Source organism: Nycticebus coucang, chromosome 5 (assembly GCF_027406575.1).
Source record: "Nycticebus coucang isolate mNycCou1 chromosome 5, mNycCou1.pri, whole genome shotgun sequence".
Classification (NCBI taxonomy): domain Eukaryota; kingdom Metazoa; phylum Chordata; class Mammalia; order Primates; family Lorisidae; genus Nycticebus; species Nycticebus coucang.
The window spans coordinates 100,122,370-100,145,151 of NC_069784.1; the positions used below are offsets into that span (position 1 = coordinate 100,122,370).

At 36.2% G+C, this 22,782-nt stretch overlaps 1 protein-coding gene across 9 annotated transcripts in view; it reads right to left on the bottom strand.

The window, feature by feature from the left end:
• TRDN (triadin) overlaps window positions 1-22,782 on the bottom strand; it is a 403,216-nt gene that overhangs the window by 23,484 nt on the left and 356,950 nt on the right. For 8 of the 9 annotated variants that reach the window (XM_053592195.1, XM_053592194.1, XM_053592192.1 and 5 more), the window contains 5 exons: window positions 18,549-18,575; window positions 16,690-16,728; window positions 16,280-16,315; window positions 15,519-15,563; window positions 11,736-11,759 (listed from right to left, as the gene is read on the bottom strand). In XM_053592195.1, coding sequence (XP_053448170.1) covers window positions 11,736-11,759; window positions 15,519-15,563; window positions 16,280-16,315; window positions 16,690-16,728; window positions 18,549-18,575 — 171 coding nt within the window. The remainder of the gene's footprint in view (window positions 1-11,735; window positions 11,760-15,518; window positions 15,564-16,279; window positions 16,316-16,689; window positions 16,729-18,548; window positions 18,576-22,782) is intronic. The other variant, XM_053592190.1, reaches the window with a different exon arrangement.

The following is a 22,782-nucleotide window of genomic DNA, read 5'->3' on the forward strand; positions in this document are numbered from 1 at the left end:
TTTGAGGATTTTCTCCTTCATATTAACTTTAGTGAAGTTAATATGATATGCCTTGGGGATGTCTTATCGGGGTTGCGTCGTGCTAGGGTTCTGAAGCTGTCCGCTATCTGAATTTCAGAATCTCTACGCATGTCTAGAAAATTCTCTTTCATAAGTTCATGCAGAAGTGCCTCTGTGCCCAGCGAGGCCACTTCATCTGTTTCTGGAACTCCTGTGATTCGGATATTCGCCTTCTTCGAATTATCCCAGAGCTCTCTGAGAAAATGATCCATTTTTTCTCTCCATTTCTCTTCCTCTTTGAGAGTTTGGGAGCGTTCAAAGGCTTTATCTTCAATGTCAGAAATCCTTTCTTCTGCTTGCTTCATTCTGTTGCTGAGGGATTCTACTGTATTTTTCATATCTTTGAGGGCTGCAAATTCTTGCTTCAGTGTGTCTAAGTCTTTGGTGGTTTTGTCTTTAAATTCATCAAATTCTTGAGGCAACTTTTGAATTTCTCCTTGAATTCCTAATTCCACTTTGTTAATCTTGTCTGCAATCCAAATTCTGAATTCGATTTCTGACATCTCAGCCAGTTGTTTATGAATGGGATCTTCAATTGCATCTGCCATATCTTTCCTTGGGGGGGTTGATCTATTCTGGTTATTCATGTTACTGGAGTTTTTCTGCTGATTCCGCCCCATGGTTGTTTTACTCCCTTTGATCTTTTCCCCTGGGGCTTTTTCGAGGGCCTGTACAGTGTTGTGGCCTGAGAAACTGGGGCCCTGTCTGGTGTGGTGGGGCTCAGTGGTTCTGTCTTGTTTTCAGCTGGTTTCTGTTCCACCCTAGTGAAACAGACTCTTTGGATTGAAGTCTCAGCTGTGGAGAAATATCAGCAATTAAGTCACCCCACCCCCCACCAGCAAACAATTGGAAAAGAAAAATCAAACCTTCCTACCACCGTGCATCCAGGGCACCACCTGATTTGTCCTCAGGCGATTGGTTCAGTTCAAAAATGTCCAAATCAATTGTCTCAGTCTGCACCTGTCTTGGGTGAGAGAGTTTAAGAGGTCTCTGGGAACTGGATCACAGGGGTCTGGTGACTACTCTGCTGTGGCTTACTCCAGTGCTGCGTGGAGTCTGGAGAAGCCACCCAGCCAATAAATAAGTCTGGGAAGGTTGCTGCCTCCTTCTCCACCTTGCACCACTTCACACCCAGTCACTGATAGTCCTGCAGTTGGCTGACCCAGTTGCCTGTAGTGACTTGTTACTCCAGGAGTTTGTACCTGCCTGAATCACAAGGAAGTCTGCCAGGCCGCTGCACTCTGCCTCTCTCCAGCAGGAGGAGGTGAAGCCTGACAACCTCGGGTGCTTGATGAAGGTTGAGGGGTTTTCACTCAGGTCCAATCTCGCCCCTGATTAATGTTACTGACAGAACAGAAGAGAACAACTCTGCAGATCCCCTGCAGAAGAGAAGCTGAATTGAGTTCTAAATCAGCTTGTCTTTGCTCTTGTATTGTCTATAGGCTGACGATCCCCTGAGGGCCAGGTGCGTCTTAGGTTTAGCAAAGCGGACCTCTGGGTCAGCCCCGCCCTGAGAGTTTCCGTGGTTTGCAAGTTGGAGTTGCCTCAGGCAAACTCAGAGTCTCTGGTTGCCCAGGGAGACAGGGGGTGTGGCTTCAGAATATTCAGTAGTGAGCCGTATTGCTAGCAAAAGAGGGCTGCTGCTTTATGGCTCAGGCAACCGCTGCTCTGGTGTAGCTCCCTTCCTGCCAACCATCCTCTCTCGGCTCCCGTACCCCAGAGTCTGCACCGACCAGCTGCAGCCCAGCACTGTCTACACCTCTCGAGCAATCGCCCAAGAGTCTGGACTCCTGGGGGACAGGCCTCCAGACCTTGGAGCGAGAGGAGAGGGAAATGCGGGGAGCGCTGGGAGCCTGGGCTTGTGGGCAGAGAACACACACAGCTTTACACAGTTTTATGCCTGGCCGTATTGTCACCAAAAGACGGCTTTCGCACTGTGCCTCAGGGAACTGCCACTCTGGTGCAGTCCCCTTTCTGGTGCAGTCCCCTCTCTGCCGACTGACTGGGACTGGCCTCCAGACCCCAGTGTGAGTGAAGGGGAGCACTGGGAGCTCAGAATTCCAGGTAGAGACTATATACAGTTTATACAGTTTTATGCCTGGCAGGAGAACACCGTGGCACCCTAGTAGGGGAGGTAGGTCCAGTTTTTAGATGGTCTCTCCCATGGAGTATAGTGGGAGGACCTTTGAACTCTGTCCAGTTGTTTGTTGGGCACTCTGAGCTGTTCTTATGGGGGAGGGGACTCCCATCCGCTTGGTGATGGATTTTGTACCTTTTGTTTGTATCCTTGTGGTCGCAGCTCGCCTCAGAGGGGTTGACGTGCATTCTACAACCTTCTCTCTTAGTGCAGCTCAAATCCACCAGGTTACTTGCTGAATTTTTGTCCTTTATCTCTCCTTCTGGATGGGAGCCTCTGTGGAAAGCTGGCTTCAGTCATCCATCTTGTCTCCTCCCCGCCACGGAAAGCCACTGCAGTGACAAGTTGAATCTGGAGGTCCTGAGGAGATTTGTGATGTGCCTGCAAGCTGAGCATCATCTGACCCAAGCTGAGCATCATGTGACCTGTTATTTCTTTTTATTTTTTCATTTTATTATTTTATCCCTTTTCACCCAAAAGCTTAGTAATTAAAAGCTGTCTCTAGCTGGGGAATGAATCCCATGTCATAATCATCACCATTATCATCATTCTCATAGTTACCAGTTAATACATGTAATCACTTTACATATACATCCTACCATTTTATTTTACTTAATCTACCCCAAATGTCTACGATATTAATAGTATTATTATCCAAAATTTAAAAATATGTCTGAAGCACAGAAATTTTCATAAGTTTTCTAAGTTTACACAACTTTTGAATCTTGATTGGAACTAGTACCTCTGAAGTTATGTTCCCTGGTATTAGCTACAACCCTATGATATCATTTGTATTTCTAACATGAATTTGGTGCTAATTTGTTTTTAAGAGAAATTACATTGATATTAGTATCTATCAACATTACATTTCAGAAAGTGACCTCCAGCTAAACAGAAGTCATTTATAAAAGTACCACTTTCAAATCATGTATGTGTATGTATATATTTGTACACTTATACATATACATACCCATATTTAGCCTGAAATAAACTTTATCCCTACAAGAAAGCATTTTTTCAAAGTTTGTGCATATCAGTATCAAGTGAGAATAATTTTATTCTAATAAAGATTAAATTTAGGATTCTTTAAATTTTTAATGACATAATTAATTTTATACAATTATCTGGAACCAGGACATCAGATAATTTACATTTTAATTTGGAACGGAAATGCAAGGCCCTTGATTAAAATAAGATTTACATATAATATTTTAAAACTTATTATATACTAATCCTTCTGATAAAAGGATAGGATGGATATACGAAAGTGCTCATTCACAATAATAAAAAGCCCACAACTTTTGTTATAGTACTGGACTCAGAGAAGATAAAGGAAATCTCCAAACAGAATCCTCCCTTTTGCCCCAGGGAAAGGAGAAAAACCTCGCTGATGCATGAAAGTCACACTGAAGACCAAGTGCTTATATTAAAACTGAAACTCCCAGGCTGAGGACGAAAGATTGCTTGAGCTCAGGAGCTTGAGACCCACCTGAGCAAGAGAAAGACCCTGTCTCAACTAAAAATAGAAAAAACTAGCCAGGCATGTGGCAGAGCCTTAGTCCTCAGGAGGCTGAGGTTAGACAATCACTGGAGCCCAAGCATTTGAGGTTGCTGTGAGCTGCGACACCACAGTACTCTAGCCTTGGGAAACAAAGTGAGACTCTATCTCGAAAAAAAAAGTAAAAATAAAAAGTAAAAAATAATTAAAACTGAAGTCAGGCCTGGCTCAGTGGCTTACGCCTGTAATCCCAGCACTCTGGGAGGCTGAGGGTGGTAGATTTCCTGAGTTCACAGGTTTGAGACCAGCCTGAGCAAGAGAGAGACCCTGTTTCTAAAAATAGCTGGATGTTATGGTGGGTGCCTATAGTCACAGGTACTTGAGAGGCTGAGGCAAGAGTTTGAGGTTGCTGTTAGCTATGATGCCACGGCACTCTACTGAGGATGAGAGTGAGACTCTGTCTCCAAAAAAGAAAAAAAATAATTGAAATCAGAGACTAAGTTGCAAAGAGCAAAGTTGGAATGCAGTCTGAAACCCTTTTTAAGCTAAGGATGGTGGGGAATTGTCCCAGGAATTCTAAGAAAATAACATCAATATGTTATTTACATCTCCTTCAATGTCTCCATAAAATTGGACAGAACAGGTACATAAAACCTATGAGAAAAATATTGATAAAAGCAAAATTAGACAAACCCTAAAATACCTTTGTATTGTCATAAATGAATAGTCAGAAAACAAGAAGGAATCCAAGTTTGTAGAAAAGGAAACAGAAGGAAAGAATGGGGAATCTCAGAGGCTGGAGAACAGGAATCCCCAGAGAGCCAACAGGTATTCAGAAAGTTGGGCTGACTTGTGAGCTGAAACTGGGAGCGTTTGCAGAGTCCAACAGGTGAGTGTGAAGTACCCACCGTGAGATCTAAAGGTGCTGGAGGTACACTATGACCTTGTAAAACCAACCAGCCAGGGCTTCACTCGCAGAATGGGTTCCCACAAATGGTAAGAAACTGCTGAGAATGGAACAAAAACCAATCAGGACAGTCAAGAAAGACAACGAAAGATAATATCTGAAACATTTAAAGAGTAACAGCCAAGAAATCTCAGAAAGCAAGCTGTCAAAATTTATTTTCCTTCCTTCCTTCCTTTTCTCTCTCTCTCTCATAATTTGACTTTTTCAGTGAATTTTAATGAAATTTTATGACTTTTAATACATGTAAATGTATATTACCACAGCCATAATCACCTCCAAAACCCTATATCACCTCAAAAAAAGTATTTTCTCAATTTATTTGTAGTGATGCTCTTCCTCCAAATCTTTACCAGCTAGAAGATACTCGCATGCTACAAATCTGACAAAGGGCAATAAACCAGAGTTTATAAAGAACTAAAGAAAATCGATAAGAAATGAACAAATAACCCCATTACAAACTGGGCAAGAGACATGAACAGAAGCTTGTCTCATGAGGACGGACAAATGGCCAACAGATGCATGAAAAAAATGCTCATTATCCCTGATCATCAGAGAAATGCAAATCAAAGCCACCTGAGATATCACCTAACCACACTGACAGTGAGTTGCATCACGAGCTCTTAGAGTCAACACGTACTGACAAAGGTAGTAAAGAGAAGAGAACACTCCTCCACTGTTGGTTGGACTGCAAATTAATTCAAATTCCTCAAAGAACTAAAAGTGGACCTACCATTTGATCATGCAGTACCATTCCTAAGTATCTACCAAAAAAAAAGATGGGTTTCTGTAAGGACATTCACAATCAAATGTTTATAGCAGCACAATTCACAATCACGAAGATGTGGAGACAACCCAAAGACCCTTCAATATATGAACAGATAAATAAGGTGTGGTATACACACACTATGGAATACTATTCAGATACAAAAAGGTGAAGATTTTGCATCTTTTGTAACAACCTGGATGGCTTTGGAGAATATTCTCCCAAGCAAACACCAGAATGAATCTATACTCAGTTCCAATTTGAAACTAGAAGATGTATGCTCACACGAGAGAAAAACTAAGGGGGAGGTCATGGTGCATTTCCACCCAATGGGTATATCACAGAGATATATGGAACAGTTCCTAGATGAAAGACAGAAGGACAACATGGAGTTTAACCTAACAAAAGCAATTTATGTAATCTAATGATATGTACCCTTATATCAAGCTGAAATTTAAAAATAGCAAAAAAATCAAGGAAATCATAAACATAAAACTCAGTGTTGTAATAACCTCTGATAGGTATCAAGGAATGGTGTTGAGTAGAAGCCACAATATTTGGGGCATCTAGTTCTTAGATATATGTTATTTTGTATGTATGAGATATTACGCCCACATGGAGGGTTTATTAGTTTATTTTTCTGTGTTACACTATTAAATTTTTTTTTACATTTTTATTTCAGGTTAATATAATTTTAGAGAAAGGATCTCTCTTTGTTGTCTATGCTGGAGTACAGTGGCAAGATCATAGCTCACTGCAACCTTGAACTCGGCTGAAGTCATCTTCCCGCCTTAGCTCCTAAATAGCGAGTCTTAAGACTATTAGTACACACCCCCACACCAGGCTAATATACATGGGATATATTTATTTTTAATATACATGGGATGTCAGTATGTTCTGTAGGCTGGTCTCCAACTCCTGACTTCAAGTGATCCTCTCACCTCGGCCTCCTGAAATGCTGGGAATACAGGTGTGAGACACTGCACCTGGCCTAATAAAGTATTTTTAAAGAACAGAATAGCACTGGAATAATTCGTGTTTGGGGAGAGGAAAAGGAAATTTAAATTGGTAAAATTCACTTGTAAGTGAAAAGAAAAATTATAAAAATAAGAATAATCTCTCTCCTAAATCTTCATTTTCAAAGGAATTATTTTAGAAGCACAAAGGTCCTTTTTCCTCTTTTTGTTTTTGATTTAAGTATATAATCACCCTCACTGGCTGCAACAGTGAAAAACCCAGCCATGGATTTGGTTATGCATTTATAGTAATGGGGATGTTTATTTTCTGTTTCACAAACAGTTTTAACAGACAAAGGGAAGTGACTTAATAGTCATTTTAGTTTATGCAATACCCTTTATTCTTCAGGAAGCAAGTAGATTTAATTTTGGATAGATGAATTCAATATTTCATTAGCATGAGTAACATCATTCAAACTCATTCTGCAAAGTTAAGCACAGAGGGTTTCAAGATTTGCTCTGTAACTGCATCTTAATAAGACTGTCAAATTTTCATATATAGTGATAGAAATGAGACTGGCATATGTTGTATAATGACAAAATTGATTCACTTATGTAAGAGTTAAAGTGTTGCTATCTCACCATTAATTAACTGCCTATTATTTTTATCACCAACTCAATTAATCTGAGATAACACAAATTAACTTAAATGGTGACTTAATTCTTCTTTCCTTTTTTTTTTTTCAATTGAGACAGAGTTGTGTTCTGTTGCCCTAAATAGAATGTAGTGACATTATCACAACTCACTGCAACCTCAAGCTCCTGGGCTCAAGGCAACCTCCTGCCTTAGCCTCCCAAGTAGCTAGGACTACAGAAGTGCGCCAAAAGCCCTGCTAATTTTTTTTTTTTTTTGTAGACACAGGATCTTGGTCTTGCTCAGGTTAGTCTTGAACTCCTGACCTCAAGTAACTCCGGCCTCAGCCTCCCAGAGTGCTAGGATTACAGACAGGAGCCACCATGCCCAGCAGAGATGAAACAACTCCCAAGTGACTTTTAGTTTAGATCTGACCACAGTAGAAGAGAGAATTTAGTTGTATAAAAAAAGGAATTAAAGATTACTAGCAACATAAATGAAAGTATATTTTAAAACAACAGCTCAAAGTACTGTTAAAAAATGTTTTTTTCTGTGATTAAGAATTTCTGTGCTTAAAACCTTAATTCTTTTTGGCTACTGGATTATCATTTTATAATTTACTGACTCATTACTAATAACATTATGATTTGACAAAGTGAAATAATCCTGCAAATGAGAATTACATACTTACTGAGAAATTGCAGCTTTCTGAAATTACTAAAAAATTTCAGGGCAGGAGCACATAATTGATAAAAAATCGGGCATGCTTTTATTAACAACAAATAATATGCTTCAATTATGGTTGATTGCTTTCTTTTTAAGGAAATCCTTATTAGATATTAATTTCAGACTTTGATTTTCAGATCTAAGATATACCAAATATGTAAATTCAGAAAAAGACTATTAACTTTTACATTTATGAAATCCGTGTTTAATTTTATCTTATGGTAATTTAAAATTTCAAATTGATTTTCAGGGTAGCTTACTTCTGACATCTAAATTACCCTTCATACTCTGTATTGAAGCAAATCACTTAATCACTATCATATTTATACAAGAAAAATGCAGAATCAAAATATATGAGGAAATAGAAAGTTAGAGAGCATCTTAAAAAATCACAGAAGTAAGATATAAAGAAAGTTGTTTAAAAAATGGAAATCCTGGCTAATCTTTTACTGAAGCTTGGTTGAAGCTTCATTAGAAAGCAATTAACTTCTAGATAAGATTAGCTTTATCAGTATAGCCATATCAAAGTTAAATTCATTATCTGTGGCTAATGTCAAAATTAGATCTCAGAGGCTTCATAATAATCCCAAACCTACGTGCATGCTGGTGATTTGATGAAGTGCTAACAGCAAAAATGCTCTCTGTTCATTATTGAAGAAATATGTTACAGGAAAAGGTGCCAAAGTTAGATCTCGAGGTGGAATGATCGCAAGAAATGTTCTTATTACATTGTTCCATTTGAAATACTCATTTGGAGGAGCAAGTCAACCCAGCTTTGCTCAGCTATGTCACAACTTTGCAACTCATCTAGGTAGAAGCCTTCCCACAGCACCATTCACCTTTGAATAATGTATATTCTCAGTCATTTGTTTGATTTCATGTTTTGCCTTTGGGCAGGTTCCTGGAAAATAATGTTTCAGAAAGTATATTTTTCTCAGACAAAAAGTTTCAAAAGACTTAAAATATTAATATCAGATAGAAATGGTAGCATTATTTAAAGTTGAAAAATGTGGGGGTTTTACATTTAATTTTTAAGATAAATATTAAACATAATATAATCTAACATCCCTTTCCTAATGTCCTCTGATCTCCAGAAGAAGCAAATTATTTATTATAAATTTACTATGTCTACAAAGAAAAAATGATATATATATTGCAATAAAAATGAATATTTGGAAATTTGAAAGCTATATCTGTAACAAAGAAAAATCCACGAAAACAACCACTGATTAAACCATAATCCTCTGTGAATCATTGAAAACCTAATGTGGCGACATACTTTCATAGATGTAATAGAGAGACGTTAGTGCATTGCTAATTCTTATCAGCATCATTTTTATCCCTGTAATAAAATCCCAGCTCTCTGAGAATTCAGTCCACTGGAAACTTCCAGAAATCTCTATCAGACTGACCCACTAGAATTCAGAAAAAGATACCTCCCCTCTCTTTTTCTATTCCTTTTCTATTCATTTGCCTTCCTCCTCCTATAAATACTCAACAAACTGCACAAAATCCAGATTTTGGTGCATCTATAACTCAAGCAGAAAAATATGGCATGTAAGAATAAAGGATCCAGTCTCTGGCAGAGGATAAGTGATGTAAGCACCAGGGCAGAGTTAGAACATCTTGGTGGGGTGTGATGGCCACGAAGCACAGCTATGTCACAAACCTCCTTTAGTGAAGGACGAACAAATGAAAAACCCATAAGTCCAACCAAATAAACCCACTCCTATCACCGCCAATAACAAAAACACATGTACATATTGCTAAAATAGGGTTCAGACAAAAAACTATGATTGTTGAGTTTGAATTAGTACACTATATTTTACAAATACCTGAGGCAGTTTTTGATGAGTGCCCCTAAAATGGCATGATATTAAAAAAAAAAAATAGCATGTGCTATGGAAAAGGTCGTCTTTATATTCTCAGAAAACCCAATTGTTGAAATGACTTAGCTGATGATGTCTCTGGCCATTTATTTTATTAGAGTCCGCAAAAGATGATATATTTTTCTTCAGCATATCTTTCTCTTTTCAGTTAATACTCATACTCTAATTCTTACAACTACTATTGCTTAATGCTACTGCTATGACTGTGAAGTCGAGTATCCCCAAAATTCCCAGACTTATTTCCTTCTAGGGAGTAAACCATGGTCTTCTGAGCTGTAGTCTGAAGTCCTATGGCCTTAACCCTCCTGCCTCTTTCAAACACGAGCACCAAACTCCAGCCACTGCTTCTGGTTGCTCTGTATGCTATGGTTTTTTTCATTACACATTCCTACGCTTTCCCAAGCTACCCAAACCCAACCATTCTTCAAGGTACAAATCCTGGCATTACCTCTTTCATGAAGTCTGTTCTCACTACCTTTGTCGACAGGGGTAGGACAGCTTCCAAGGGCCTTTACTTTAAGTCTTGCCCTTACATCAAGGAGGCAATTCTGTATTCTTGCAACAAATTTTCTTTTCTAAATTCCTGAAGTAAGTCCATGTGGGGTTCTATTACTTGCCATCAAAGCACTTTGAAGGTTGTATGTGGCAAATACCATATTTTAATGATTCTCTTATACTGTCCTCAGTATTTGCAAAGTGTAGGGCACAGTGGAAGCGCTAAATTGCATCTCCTCGATTCATTGCAGTAGGCACTGAACACATGGGTATCTGGGGAATTGAAATGTGACTAGTGCGACCTGAAATGTGTTGCAAATGTAAAATACATATATGATTTCACTATTTCAATACAAGGAAGAAAGGATGTAAATGATGAATAAATTTGTCTACAGATTATATATTGAAATAATATTTGTATATATTGGGCTAAATAAAATCTACTATAAAATTATTTTCACCTGTTTCTTTTTACCTTTTAAGGTGTCAAATGGAAATTTAAAATTACTTATCTGTATCACATTATATTTCTATTGGACAGAGCTGATTTAGAATGATTTCTCTTTTCTAAATATGGAGACATGGAGGATAAAACTTTTATTACTCTGAATTTTAGAAACTTGTAAGATTATTTACAGTTGTATCCTATATACTGAGAATTCCTCTCTGTATCTGGATCTTGATATTGTAGAGAATGTTCTTGGGAGCTCTGTCTGTTTGTGCTATGTCAGATTGCATTCTCTCCTAATTGTGCCTTTTTTCTTAGATATAAAGTTATATTGAAGTTATTGAGCATTAGAAAACAGCAGCAAACAAAACGTGACTATTTGGCTTAGCGCCCGTAGCTCAGTGAGTAGGGTGCCGGCTACCGACACTGAGGCTGTGGGTTCGAACCCTGCCTGGGCCTGCTAAACAATGACAACTACAACTAAAAAATAGCCGGGCGGGGCAGCGTCTGTGGCTCAAAGGAGTGGGGCACTGGCCTCATATACCGGAGGTGGTGGGTTCAAACCCAGTCCTGGCCAAAAACTGCAAACCCCACCCCTCCAAAACGTAGCCAGTTGTTGTGGCGGGCACCTGTAGTCCCAGCTACTTGGGAGGCTGAGGCAAGAGAATCACTTAAGCCCAAGAATTTGAGGTTGCTGTGAGCTGTGACGTCACAGCACTCTACCCAGGGTGACATAGTGAGACACTCTCAAAAATATAAAAAGAGTATTTGACCATATGCAAACCAGTAAATTTTTGAGTGATTGATTGATAGTTTACGGCAGAAATAGGATGATTTAATTTCATTCTACTTCTATCACATATTTATTAACATGCAAGTCACTTTTATCTTCAGGCTTAAGTGTATAAGTATATAATATATAATTTATTATATAATATATAATTTATTAAGTATATAATATATCATTTCTGGTACAATTTATAATTTCAAGTAATAAAGATTTTTTTTTTTAAGTTTCAAGATGACTGAGAATAAAAGCTAACAAATTCCTGTCAGAGGGTTTAGTTTAAAATGAATCTCTGAACGCATGAAAAATAAAACTATTTTATGAATTCAGCTTGAAATTCAGAGAGCACTTATCATTAATACACATTGTACTTACTTGATCCTCTTGCTGGCTTTTCAGCTAAGAAAAGAAGACAAATTTAGTTTAAGTGTGATAAAATGCAAAGAATGTATATATCAATGGGCTTTATAAAAGTAATATAATTTCAGTTTTTTCTTTATTATTTAAGCGTTAATGAAGAAATATAACTCTATTTAGTTGTGAAAACAAATCTGACTATTTTCATTAATCTCTTTTATGTAAGAAAGGCATTTCAGTTGTCAAAACATATTTATGCTTTTCTAAATACTCTTACTAAAATAGGATCTGTGTTAAAATTGAGTGTTTAGTTCAACTAGAATTATACCCAACTTGAATAAAATCACTTTAGTATTGAGTGATCTAAATTAATCTAAACATTTTCTTCAGAATTTCCAAATTTCATAAAATAGACCATTAAGCATTATTTTTCTTTCAAAGATGAAGACCAATAATTACCAATTAGAGCATAAAACAAACACATATTAAAAAGAAACATGCAAAATCAGTTTATTTTTTTCACATTAATTTATCTTTTTCAGTGAGGCACTATTGTTCTTCAAAGAAATGAGATTTATCATTAAACTGTATGTATGTAGGATAAAATATATAAGGGGAGTTAACTGTCTGACTACTACATATATAGTAAATTCCCTGTTATATGAAACTCAAGCACCTGCCACTCTCAAGCCACCAGCATGCAACCTGGCCCCACCCCCCCAAAGAAATAAGTTTAAACTTGGTGTGCTGCGCTGTCAGGAAACTGATGGTTCCTGCATCACGTCCGTGGCTCACAGGTGGTCTCTGTACCAGTTTTAAGTGTTAATGTGTGTTACTTGAAGCTAAAAAATTGGTAGTGAAGTTGAAAAGTGTATTGACTGCCATATATCTAAAATTGTGCTGTGCACTGCATTTACAAAGCTGTTTTATATTACAGTAAAACTATGTTCCAGTAAGTGAAATTCATCTTTATTTGTCTTAATTTGCTTTTAGTCCGTGTGTTTCAATATTAATATCAAGTCAGTATAGAGTTTATGGTAAGACATGGTAGAATATGAGGGAGAGAATTAGGCTCATATTTAATAATAATTCTCAAGCAACTGGAAACTACATTGATCCAGACTACACCAGTCCCCATGGGTGCCAGGTAACAGAGAGATCACTGTACCAGAGATCGTATCTTCTTGAACAAGACTGACATCTCCATTCTAACAATCTCAATCTCATTTAAAACGCCGTGCTAGGAAATGCATTTTTGTTGTTGAGACAGGGTCCCACCCTATGCCCCTGAGCAGAGTGCAGTGGGTGTGGTAGCTCACCACAACCTCAGATCTGGCTGAGGGCACCCCGCTGCCTCAGCCTCCGGAAGCCGCTGGGATTACAGGCGCTGGCTGGGTTTTTCCATTTTTTTCATGAGTCGTGATCTCACTGTCGCTCAGGAAATGCATATTTTTAAGGAATCTGTGTTACATGACTTATTATAGTTTGAGATAGAGTTTCTAATTTAAACCTAAGAATAAAAAATATATAAAATTGAAATGATGCCAATATAGAGCTAAAAAAAATTTCAATTGGGATACTTATTAATGTCTTTAGTCATATCATAGCTGCTTACTTCATGTATAAAACAAATAAAATAATTGAGAAAAACAGTTTACTAACATTAACATGTTATTATGTTTTTCTTTAAAAATATTAGCATTGATCGGGAAGACAAGAACTTAGAAAGTAAAATAAATATTTATTGACATACAATTCAACTCTCTGTTGAACGAGGGAAGGAATAAGAATGTTCATACTCACAACTAGCTCTGAGTTGAACTTGTGCTTTCATAAGTAATAATTTTTCTGGGCTTTGTATTCATAATATGAAGAGCCTCAAAATGGTAGACTCACAAACAGGGGAAGTGGGGAGTCTTCCAAGCAATGTCTGAATCCCTGGTCCCGCTGAGCTACAAAGGTTTTCACTAATCATAGCTCCAATAGGTAACTGGGGTCAAAGTGGAGTGCATTTCATCTTGGGGCTGCTTTGATTAGTAGAAAATTTACCTCTACACACATATTTGCAACAGTGTCATAGAAAATGAAGTGAAATTAGGTGGGCTTAATGGCGAGAGTCTTTTGTGGTCACACTGACGTGGAGCCAAGTTCTGTCCCTACCGCGTAAACTCTGAGATAGACTTTTTCTCATTACACCTATCTCATCTTTAAACAGACAGTAATAATTGGGCTGTGCTAAGGATGCCATGAGCTAATAATTAGAAAAAGACATAGTCATGCATTTCTAGCTGATTGGTTTCTTTTCATCCTTCTAGCTGACTATCTCAAAGGATATTAAGCAATAATTTAAAGGACATTTCAATATAAAAGTGGTGCCTCTGTATCATCCTACGAATGTGACTTGCTCTTGTATTTGAGTTGGAAATTTTACCCTTTAATACTTTTGATAATTATATTTAAGTTATTAATAATTTCATCTAAATTACACATATAGATATATTCTGTCATTTCAGATATATATGCTATAGTAAGCAGCAAGAGAGAGCCAGTGAAAATTAAGGATTCACCCCCCGACACACACACACACAGGAGATCTCTGTGTTTACTATGAATGAAAATAGTTATGGTATGTTTATTTAGCATCTTAGAATTTAAAGCACATTTTTAATTAAGTGAATTTGCCTAAAATTATATCGTGTAGTGTATATAATTCAATGATACATTTTATTTATAGTTACATGATAATAATATCACCAATATAGATCATTCTCTTTTTAGGAAAGAACATCTATCCACCATGATGTACCTGCTGGTATTTGACTACATTGTGTCTAGGTTGAATCAATTTAAAGGGTAATTTATACATTTTAAAAATTTATGATATTAACTTTCTGTTATATAGTCATAGACAAAATAAATCCCAAATGTATCTGTATTTTCTACTATATCATTTTTGACCTTATTCATGCTACAAAAGTCTTTTTTATTTTATTTTTTTGAGACAGAGTCTCAAGCTATCTGGGTAGAGTGCTGTGGTCTCATAGCTCACAGCAACCTACAACTCTTGGGCTCATGCAATCCTCTTGCCTCATTTTTTTTATTTTTAGTAGAAGGGGGTCCCCATTTTTTGCTCAAGTTGGTCTTGAATTTGTGAGCTCAAGCAATCCACCCTCCTCAGCCTCTCAGAGTGCAAGGATTATAGGCTTGGGTCACCATGCCTGACCTTTTTTTTTTTTTTTCCTTAACCAGAGTCTCATTTTGCACGCTGGGGTTGACTGCTATGGCATTATAATAACTCACAGCAACCTCAAACTCTTGAGCTCGAGCAATCCTCATGCCTCAGCTTCCCAAGAAGCTGGGACTACAGGAATCTGCCACAATGCCTGGCTAATTTTTCTATTTTAGTAGAAACAAAGTCTCACTATTGCTCAGGCTGTTCTCGAACTTCTGCTCAAGGAATCCACCCGCCTTAGCCTCCCAGAGGGCTAGAATTACAGGTGTGAACGATCGCACCCAGTTTACAAAAGTCTTTTTTAATAGAAAAATGTACCCTCTGTTGTGTAATGGAATAATTTATTAACTATTTTTGTTGTTCCTACTGTTTTCTTCATGTTTTCTAATGTTCCATTGACATGTACATTTTCTACTAGATTTTCTGTCTACTTTTCTGCTAATAGCTGAAGTGTGTATCTGCTAGACTTCACTGGTTTAAAATAATTTAGTGTTAACATTAAATACCAACACAATTCAGGTATTTCCACACTAATGCAGCACTTTAATATTTACATAGTTCAAAGTTACCTTTTGTCACATTGGGTAATTGAAGACTTTCTTTTCTTATTGAGACTGTATATAAGAAAAATATAAATTAAAATATAATTTTTTAAAGTAAATTTTCATAAAATCGTGATCACTTTAACTCCAAGCTTTAGCAACATGGGAGTCATTTAAGCATTGTAAATATTTCTCAGGGTGAATTTCAAAAATTTTGTCTTCATTCCAATGAATGCCTAACAAAAATAAATGTTAGCAGTAGAGATCATTTGGTTTGCATAAACAGAAATACAACATGAAAGTAGCAACTAAATTAACTAGAAGCTATGGAAAATGCATGATTCTGACCAACTGAATTTGGTGATAAGCAAAAGGTGTTTTTGGTTTTGACAAGTAGTCTGCTATATTTAAGAATGCTTTCCTCTTTACCCAATAGATATTTCTTTGATAATTAAGGCCTTCTAAAATTTTCTAGAAAATTACATGGAAATCAGTGATTACTGATTGTTGTATGGTTTGTCAAATAAATACACCCAGTGTGAAAAGAAGCTTCAATGGAACAACAAACGGAAGCTCCTCTGCATGACTTGGCCTGCTGCCCGTGGCTTCCTCGACACTGCCATTACCACATATCCACAGTTATTTGCTGCATTTCTTTCTTTAATCAGACCAGCAATTATCACATACATAAATAAAAATTTCACTTACAAATGCCATAAATAAAGTTTGATTCCACGTATTTTGGTTTCAGGGTACGGCATAATCATTTTTTTTCTTTCAAAAATTACCTTTTTCTTCTTTATGATGTTTCACTTCTACTTTTTCTGAGGACAAAATAATGGTAAGTCAATGTAATATAGCATGTTTGCCAATAATTCTTCTGAAGGTTTGGAATTACATTTTTTGTAGTCCATATTTACCTTTTTAGGAATCATATGAAAAGAAGTCCACAGTTTTAATTCAGAAATAAGTGGAGTTGGCTTTAGGTTTATATTCCTATTCTCTTTAATATTTAAAAATAACACAATACCTTCATATTTTGCATGGGTGGACTGCAATGTACTGTAATTCTCAAATGTGCCATAAAATCAGGTCTGCATGTCATGAATTGCTTTTAGTCAGTTGGTTTGTATAATGATGTATTCTTATTCCATTGTTAGGGCTGATTCGATTACATGTTTTACAATATCATCATTACCTTTACTTTCCTTTTCAGGTTTTTCAGGTTTCTTCTTCACTGGGGGGAGAAAACAATAAGTAGTTATCATTTTAAAAAACACTTTCTTATTTTATTTTAATTTAATTTTATTTATTTTGTTTCAGGTTAATGTGAGAGTACAAGCAACCAAATCTCAACATTGTAATTTGTTAGGTAGAGTCCCTTGTGTAGTTACGTTCTGCACCCAAAAAGTGAGCCACACACCCGTACATTGTGCCCATTCAGTGAGAGCACCCAGAACATGATTTTCTTACATATTCTTGGAGTTAGCAATGGAGATGAGTTTTAATCCCATTAGTAGAGGAGCGCCAAGGCTTTCCCAATTCCTTTGTTGTTATATTTGGTCATTCAGTCACCTGTGTGACAGAGACCCTTTGCCCCTTTCTTCTTCTCCTTCTTTCTCTCCCTCTCCCCCTCCTCCTCCTCTTCTTTTTCTCTCTCTCTCTTTCATTTCTTTTTTTTTCTTCTTAATTTTTTTGTTTTTGAATGAGACAAGGTGTGTTGCCCAGGCTGGTCTCTAACCCCTGTATTCAAACAATTCTCCTGTCTCAGCCTCTTGAGAAGGGGATTACACTCTTATGCCACTGGGCTTAGATCCTCCCTTTCTTTTACATGCTTCGAAAAGAAGCCAGCCTAGGGTGGTGTCTGTGGCTCAAGGAGTAGGGAGCCAGTCCCATATACTGGAGGTGGTGGGTTCAAACCTGGCCCTGGCCAAAAACTGTAAAAAAAAAAAAAAAAAGGAGCCAGCATCAACCATACTTGTACCATTAAGTTTCAATTAAAAACAACAAGAAACACATCTATATTTTCGATTGTTATCTTCAGGAAGTAAGGATTGGCTGGCATGGTGGATGCTCTGTAAATAACCTAACAAGTGAAAGCAATGAAAGAGTCCCCTAATATCTCCATGCAAAAGGTAGACACGGTCTTCAAACAGTCTTTGCTGATTATTTCACACGAAAGTGAGAAGAAAACCATCACTTAACAAGCGACAACTCTGTGGTTGCATTATGTATCATTTCACACGAAAGTGAGAAGAAAACCATCACTTAACAAGCGACAACTCTGTGGTTGCATTATGTATCATTTAATCCTTCAAACAAGCCTTTGGGGAGCTGCCTATTCTGTAGATGAGAAAATCTGGATTTGAGTGATTAAGGAATTTTCTAGGCTGGGTGCAACGAATAGTTCACACCTATAATCCTAGCACTGTGGTAGGCTGAGGCTGGATTGCCTGAGCTCAGGAATTTGAGATCAGCCTGAGCAAGAGCATGACCCCATCTCTACTAAAAATAGAAAAACTTGCTGGACATTGTAGTGGGCACCTATAGTCACAGCTACTTGAGAGGCTGAGGCAAGAGGATTGCCTGAGCCCAAGAATTTGAGGTTGCTGTGAGCTATGATGTCACCGCACTCTATCCTGGGGTGATAGAGTAAAACTCTGTCTCAAAAAAAAAAAAAGGAGGATTTTTTTTTTTTTATTAAGAGACATGAAGCCTTGTTTATTATTGGGGGGGAAGGCTGATACTTAATTTGATTAAAAGTATTGATTAATATATATATGTGTAGGGCGGCGCCTGTGGCTCAAGGAGTAGGGTGCCAGTCCCATATGCCGGAGGTGGCAGGTTCATACCCAGCCCCAGCCAAAAAAAAATCACACACACAAAAAAAATTATATATATATATATGTGTGTGTGTGTGTGTGTGTGTGTGTATATATACATTTTTTTTTAATGTCAGGAGGATTTTTTAAATGTTGTGCAGCTATATACAATACTCAGCTTTACATACTGTTTTCACAACTCTATCTTATGTCTTTTGAGAAAGTACATATTTACCTGATTCTGTGACTTCTGATGTTCTCTCTTCAGAAAAAAAAGTAATAGAAAATTAGAAGAAAATAGTTTTTATTCAGTATCAGACAGTTGAAATTTATCTTCAAGTATATCCTACTAAGTTACAATTGACACATAGTCAAAATGACAAAGAAATGCACCAATAATTAATATTTCTGAAAATTATAACTAGACACCTATTTTGAAAATGAAAAATGTTCTACAAGATATCTGAAAACTGCCTAAATATGATAAAATTAATCAACTCTAAGTCTTTTGGGTTTGTTAATTATAAATTATAAGCTATAAATTTATGATATATAAAAGTTTAAGTTAATCTTCATGGAAGCAAGCATGCAAGTCTTCACTGAATATTTACTAAAGCAATTTCATTTATATTAATAAGACTGTCAGAAGCACAATTGAGTGGAATTGAAGGATGAGGCTGAAAATGTATTTATATATGTAAATAAATTCAACTCATGGTCACTACAGTCTGATAGGAGAGATGTAAAATGGTACTTGCCTATAGCCTATGACAAGGAAGAATCAAGCTTTCTGTTCTTTCAGTAAGTCCATAGAATTATAATATTTCTCAGTAAAACTTAGTAAGTTTCTTTAGAAAAATCTTGACCTCATAAATCAGTATAAGTGACAACATTTCCAGAAAATAAAACTTTTCCAAAAGCATAAGAAATACATCTCTTAAATATGAATGTTTTTCTATATATATGTGATATTGATTTTATTAGTCTTCCATAACTTTTTTGGAAGCTGTATTAAAATTCAAGAAAAATGCCTAAAATATTTTATAATAGTGAAGATAGACAATGAATAATATTTCATAAACAGAATAGTATTTTTAAATGTCTTTATGGTGATATTTCTAGCATTCTAGCTTTGACTTTCAACCCTCAATTTTAATAATACTGCTCATAATAGTGGCAATAATGTGAATAAGATATACTAGAGATTTTCTCCAACCCAAAGGCAATTTTTAATGTTAAAATTGGCATTGATTCTGTTCAGAAGTAAATCATATCTACATTATTAAGGAATTTATCATAACACTGTTAAGAAAACAGGTTAGGCCTTGACATTTAAAAAATTTAAATACAGTAGCCACATAAATCTTAATTGAAATGAAAATATTTTTCTCCCAGGGTAAAGTCTGGGTATTTTAATAGTACAAAATAAATAATTTTAATGTTTACTACCGTATTTTTGTTATTGTTTAAAATGTTAAATAAAACAATGATTCTGAATTACTACATGCAACATACTTCAGATTTAAAAAATGAGAATATAAATAGCTAATGTGTCAACCATGAGTAAACTGAGAACAGGTATTATGTGCTCTAAATTTTTCTTCACCTATTGACTATTAGAGGAATCTCTGCATTGTATTTACTCAATCCTAACAACTGAAAGTATATACAAGACAGATTCAACTACTTTTTTTCACATAGGTATTTGTTATTATGGTAAATGTGTTAACAAAATAGGTTTAATCATAGAAAACATCGTAGGCAGTTCCTCACTTATCCTGGTATAGTGTATTATACCTAACAGGTGCTAATGTTCAAGGATTAATGAATGGAGCACAAGAGTACTGTATTTTATTGAGCTTCATTTTATGGAACTTGGAAGATACTGCATTTTTTATACTAATTGAGGGTTTGTAGCAACCCAAGTCAATTGGCACCATTTTTCCAAAACACTTCTTATCTCTGGCCTCACTTTGGTAATTCTTGCAATATTTCCAATTTTTCATTTTATTATATTATTGTAATCTATGACCAGTAATCTTTGATGTTACTTTTGTAATTTTTTTGAAGTGCCTTAAACAGTTTCCATTTAAGATGGGAACTTAATAAAATTATGTGTATTCTGACTACAGTCTTTCTTTCTCTCTCCCTTCCCCCATCTTGGCTCTTCCAAATTTCCTGAAATACAATAATATTGTAATTAGGCCAATTAATGTCCCTAGAAGGCATCTAGGTATTCAAGTGAAAGGAAGAATTGTACATCACTAATTTTAAATCAAAAATACAAATCATTATGAGGCTTAGTGGAGAAGTCATGCTGAAAGCTGAGATGGGCAAAAACTAAATTGTAAATGCAAAGGAAAAATTCTTGAAGGAAATCAAAAGTGTTGTTCTGTTGAACCCAAGAATGGTAAGAAAGTCAAATAGTCTTATTGCTGACTTGGAGAAAGTTTTAGTGGTCTGGATAAAAGATCAGACTAGCCCTAATAGTTCTTTAAATTACCCTAATCCAAAGAAAGGTCCTAACTTTCTTCAATTCTATGAAGACTGAGAGAGAAGAAGCTGCAGAAGAAAAGCTGAAAGTTAACAGAGATTGGCTTCTGAAGTTTAAGAACAGAAGCTCACTTCCTAATTAGCTAGTGCTGATATGGAAGCTGCAGCAAGTTGTCTGGACAGTCTATCTCACATTACTAATGAAAGTGGGTATACCAAATAACAGATTTTCAATATAGACATTTTGTTTTCTTTCTCTTCAAACAAGATGCCATCTAGAACTTTCATAACTCAAAGGGAGAAGTCAATGCCTAATTTCAAAGTTTCAAATGATAGGCAGACTCTCTCATTAGTGGCTAATGCAGCTGGTGATTTTAAGTTGAAGCCAAAGCTCATTTAGTGTTCCAAAAATCCCACGGTCCTCAGGAATTATGTTAAATCTACTCTGCCTAGGCTCTACCAATGCAACAATCAAGTTTGATGGTAGAACATTTGTTGGCAGCATAGCTTGGTGAATATTTTAAGCTCACTGTTGAGACCTACTGCTCAGAAAAAAAAGATCCTTTTAAAAAATATTACTGATCAGGTGGCACCTGTGGCTCAAGGAGTAGGGTGCCAGCCCCATATACTGGAGGTAGTGGGTTTAAACCTGGCCCGGGCCAAAAACTGGAAAAAAAAAAAAAAATATATATATATATATATATATATATATAAATATATATAATTGATCATTGACTATGCATTTAGCTATCCAAAACTCTGATGGAGATGTACAAGAAAATTAATGTTATTTTAATGCCTGCTAACATAACAGCCTTTCTGCAGCCCTTAGGATCATGGAGTAATTTCAACTTTCAATCCTTATTATTTAAGAAGCACATTTAATAAGGCTATAGCTGCCACAGATAGTGATTCCTCTCATGAATCTGTGCAAAGTAAATTGAAAACATCCTGGAAAGGATTCACCACTATAGCTGTCATTATGAACATTTGGTATTCATACAAGAAGGCCAACTTATTAATAGTTTGGAAGGAGTTGATTCCAATTTTTATGGATGCCTGAGAAGTTCAAAACTTCAGTGAAGGAATTACTGAAGGTACGGTGGAAATAACAAGAGGCCTAAAATTTGATAAAACTTGAGCAGATGAAGAGTTGCTTCTTAGGGATGAGCAAAGAAAGTTGTTAGTTAAAATGGAATCTGCTCCTGGTGAAGATGCTGTAACAATAGTTGAAATGACAACAAAAGATTCGGAATACTCTAAAACCTTAATTGATGAAAGCAGCAGTGTTTGAAAGAATTGACTTCAATTTTGAAAGAATTTTACTGTGACTAAAATGTTACCAAATAACAATACATGCTATTGAGAAATCTTTCATGAACCAGTCTATGGATTCAGCAAACTTCATTGTTGCCTTATTTTCAGAAATTGCCATAGCCACCCCAATTATCTGCATCCACCACCCTGATCAGTCAGCACCCCTCAACATTGAGGCAAGGCCCTCCACCAGCAAAAGAATTACAACTATTTGAAGGCTTAGATGATTGTTAGCATTTTTTAGGAATAATTTATTTTCTAATTAAGGTATGTACATGTTTAGACGTATGCCATTGCACACGATACTACAGTGTAAATATAACTTTCGTATGCACTTGGAAACCAAAGATTTGTGTTATTTGCCTTATTGCAATATTTGCTTTATTGCAATATTTGCTTTATTGTTGTGTTCAAAACAAAACTTTCACTATCTCTGAGATATGTCTGTAAAATGAATGACATTAAATTTTTTCTTGATTTTCCAAATCACTAATGGAGTAAACATGTCTGCATGTGTTTACTGGTGTATATTTTTTCCTCTGTGAAATGCCTTTTCACCTGCCCATGTTCTTGTATGTTGAGTGTGTTTTTTATGTTTGCAGTATGCCTGTTCACACAATATTATCAACCAGAATCATTTATATTACAGGGAATGGCGT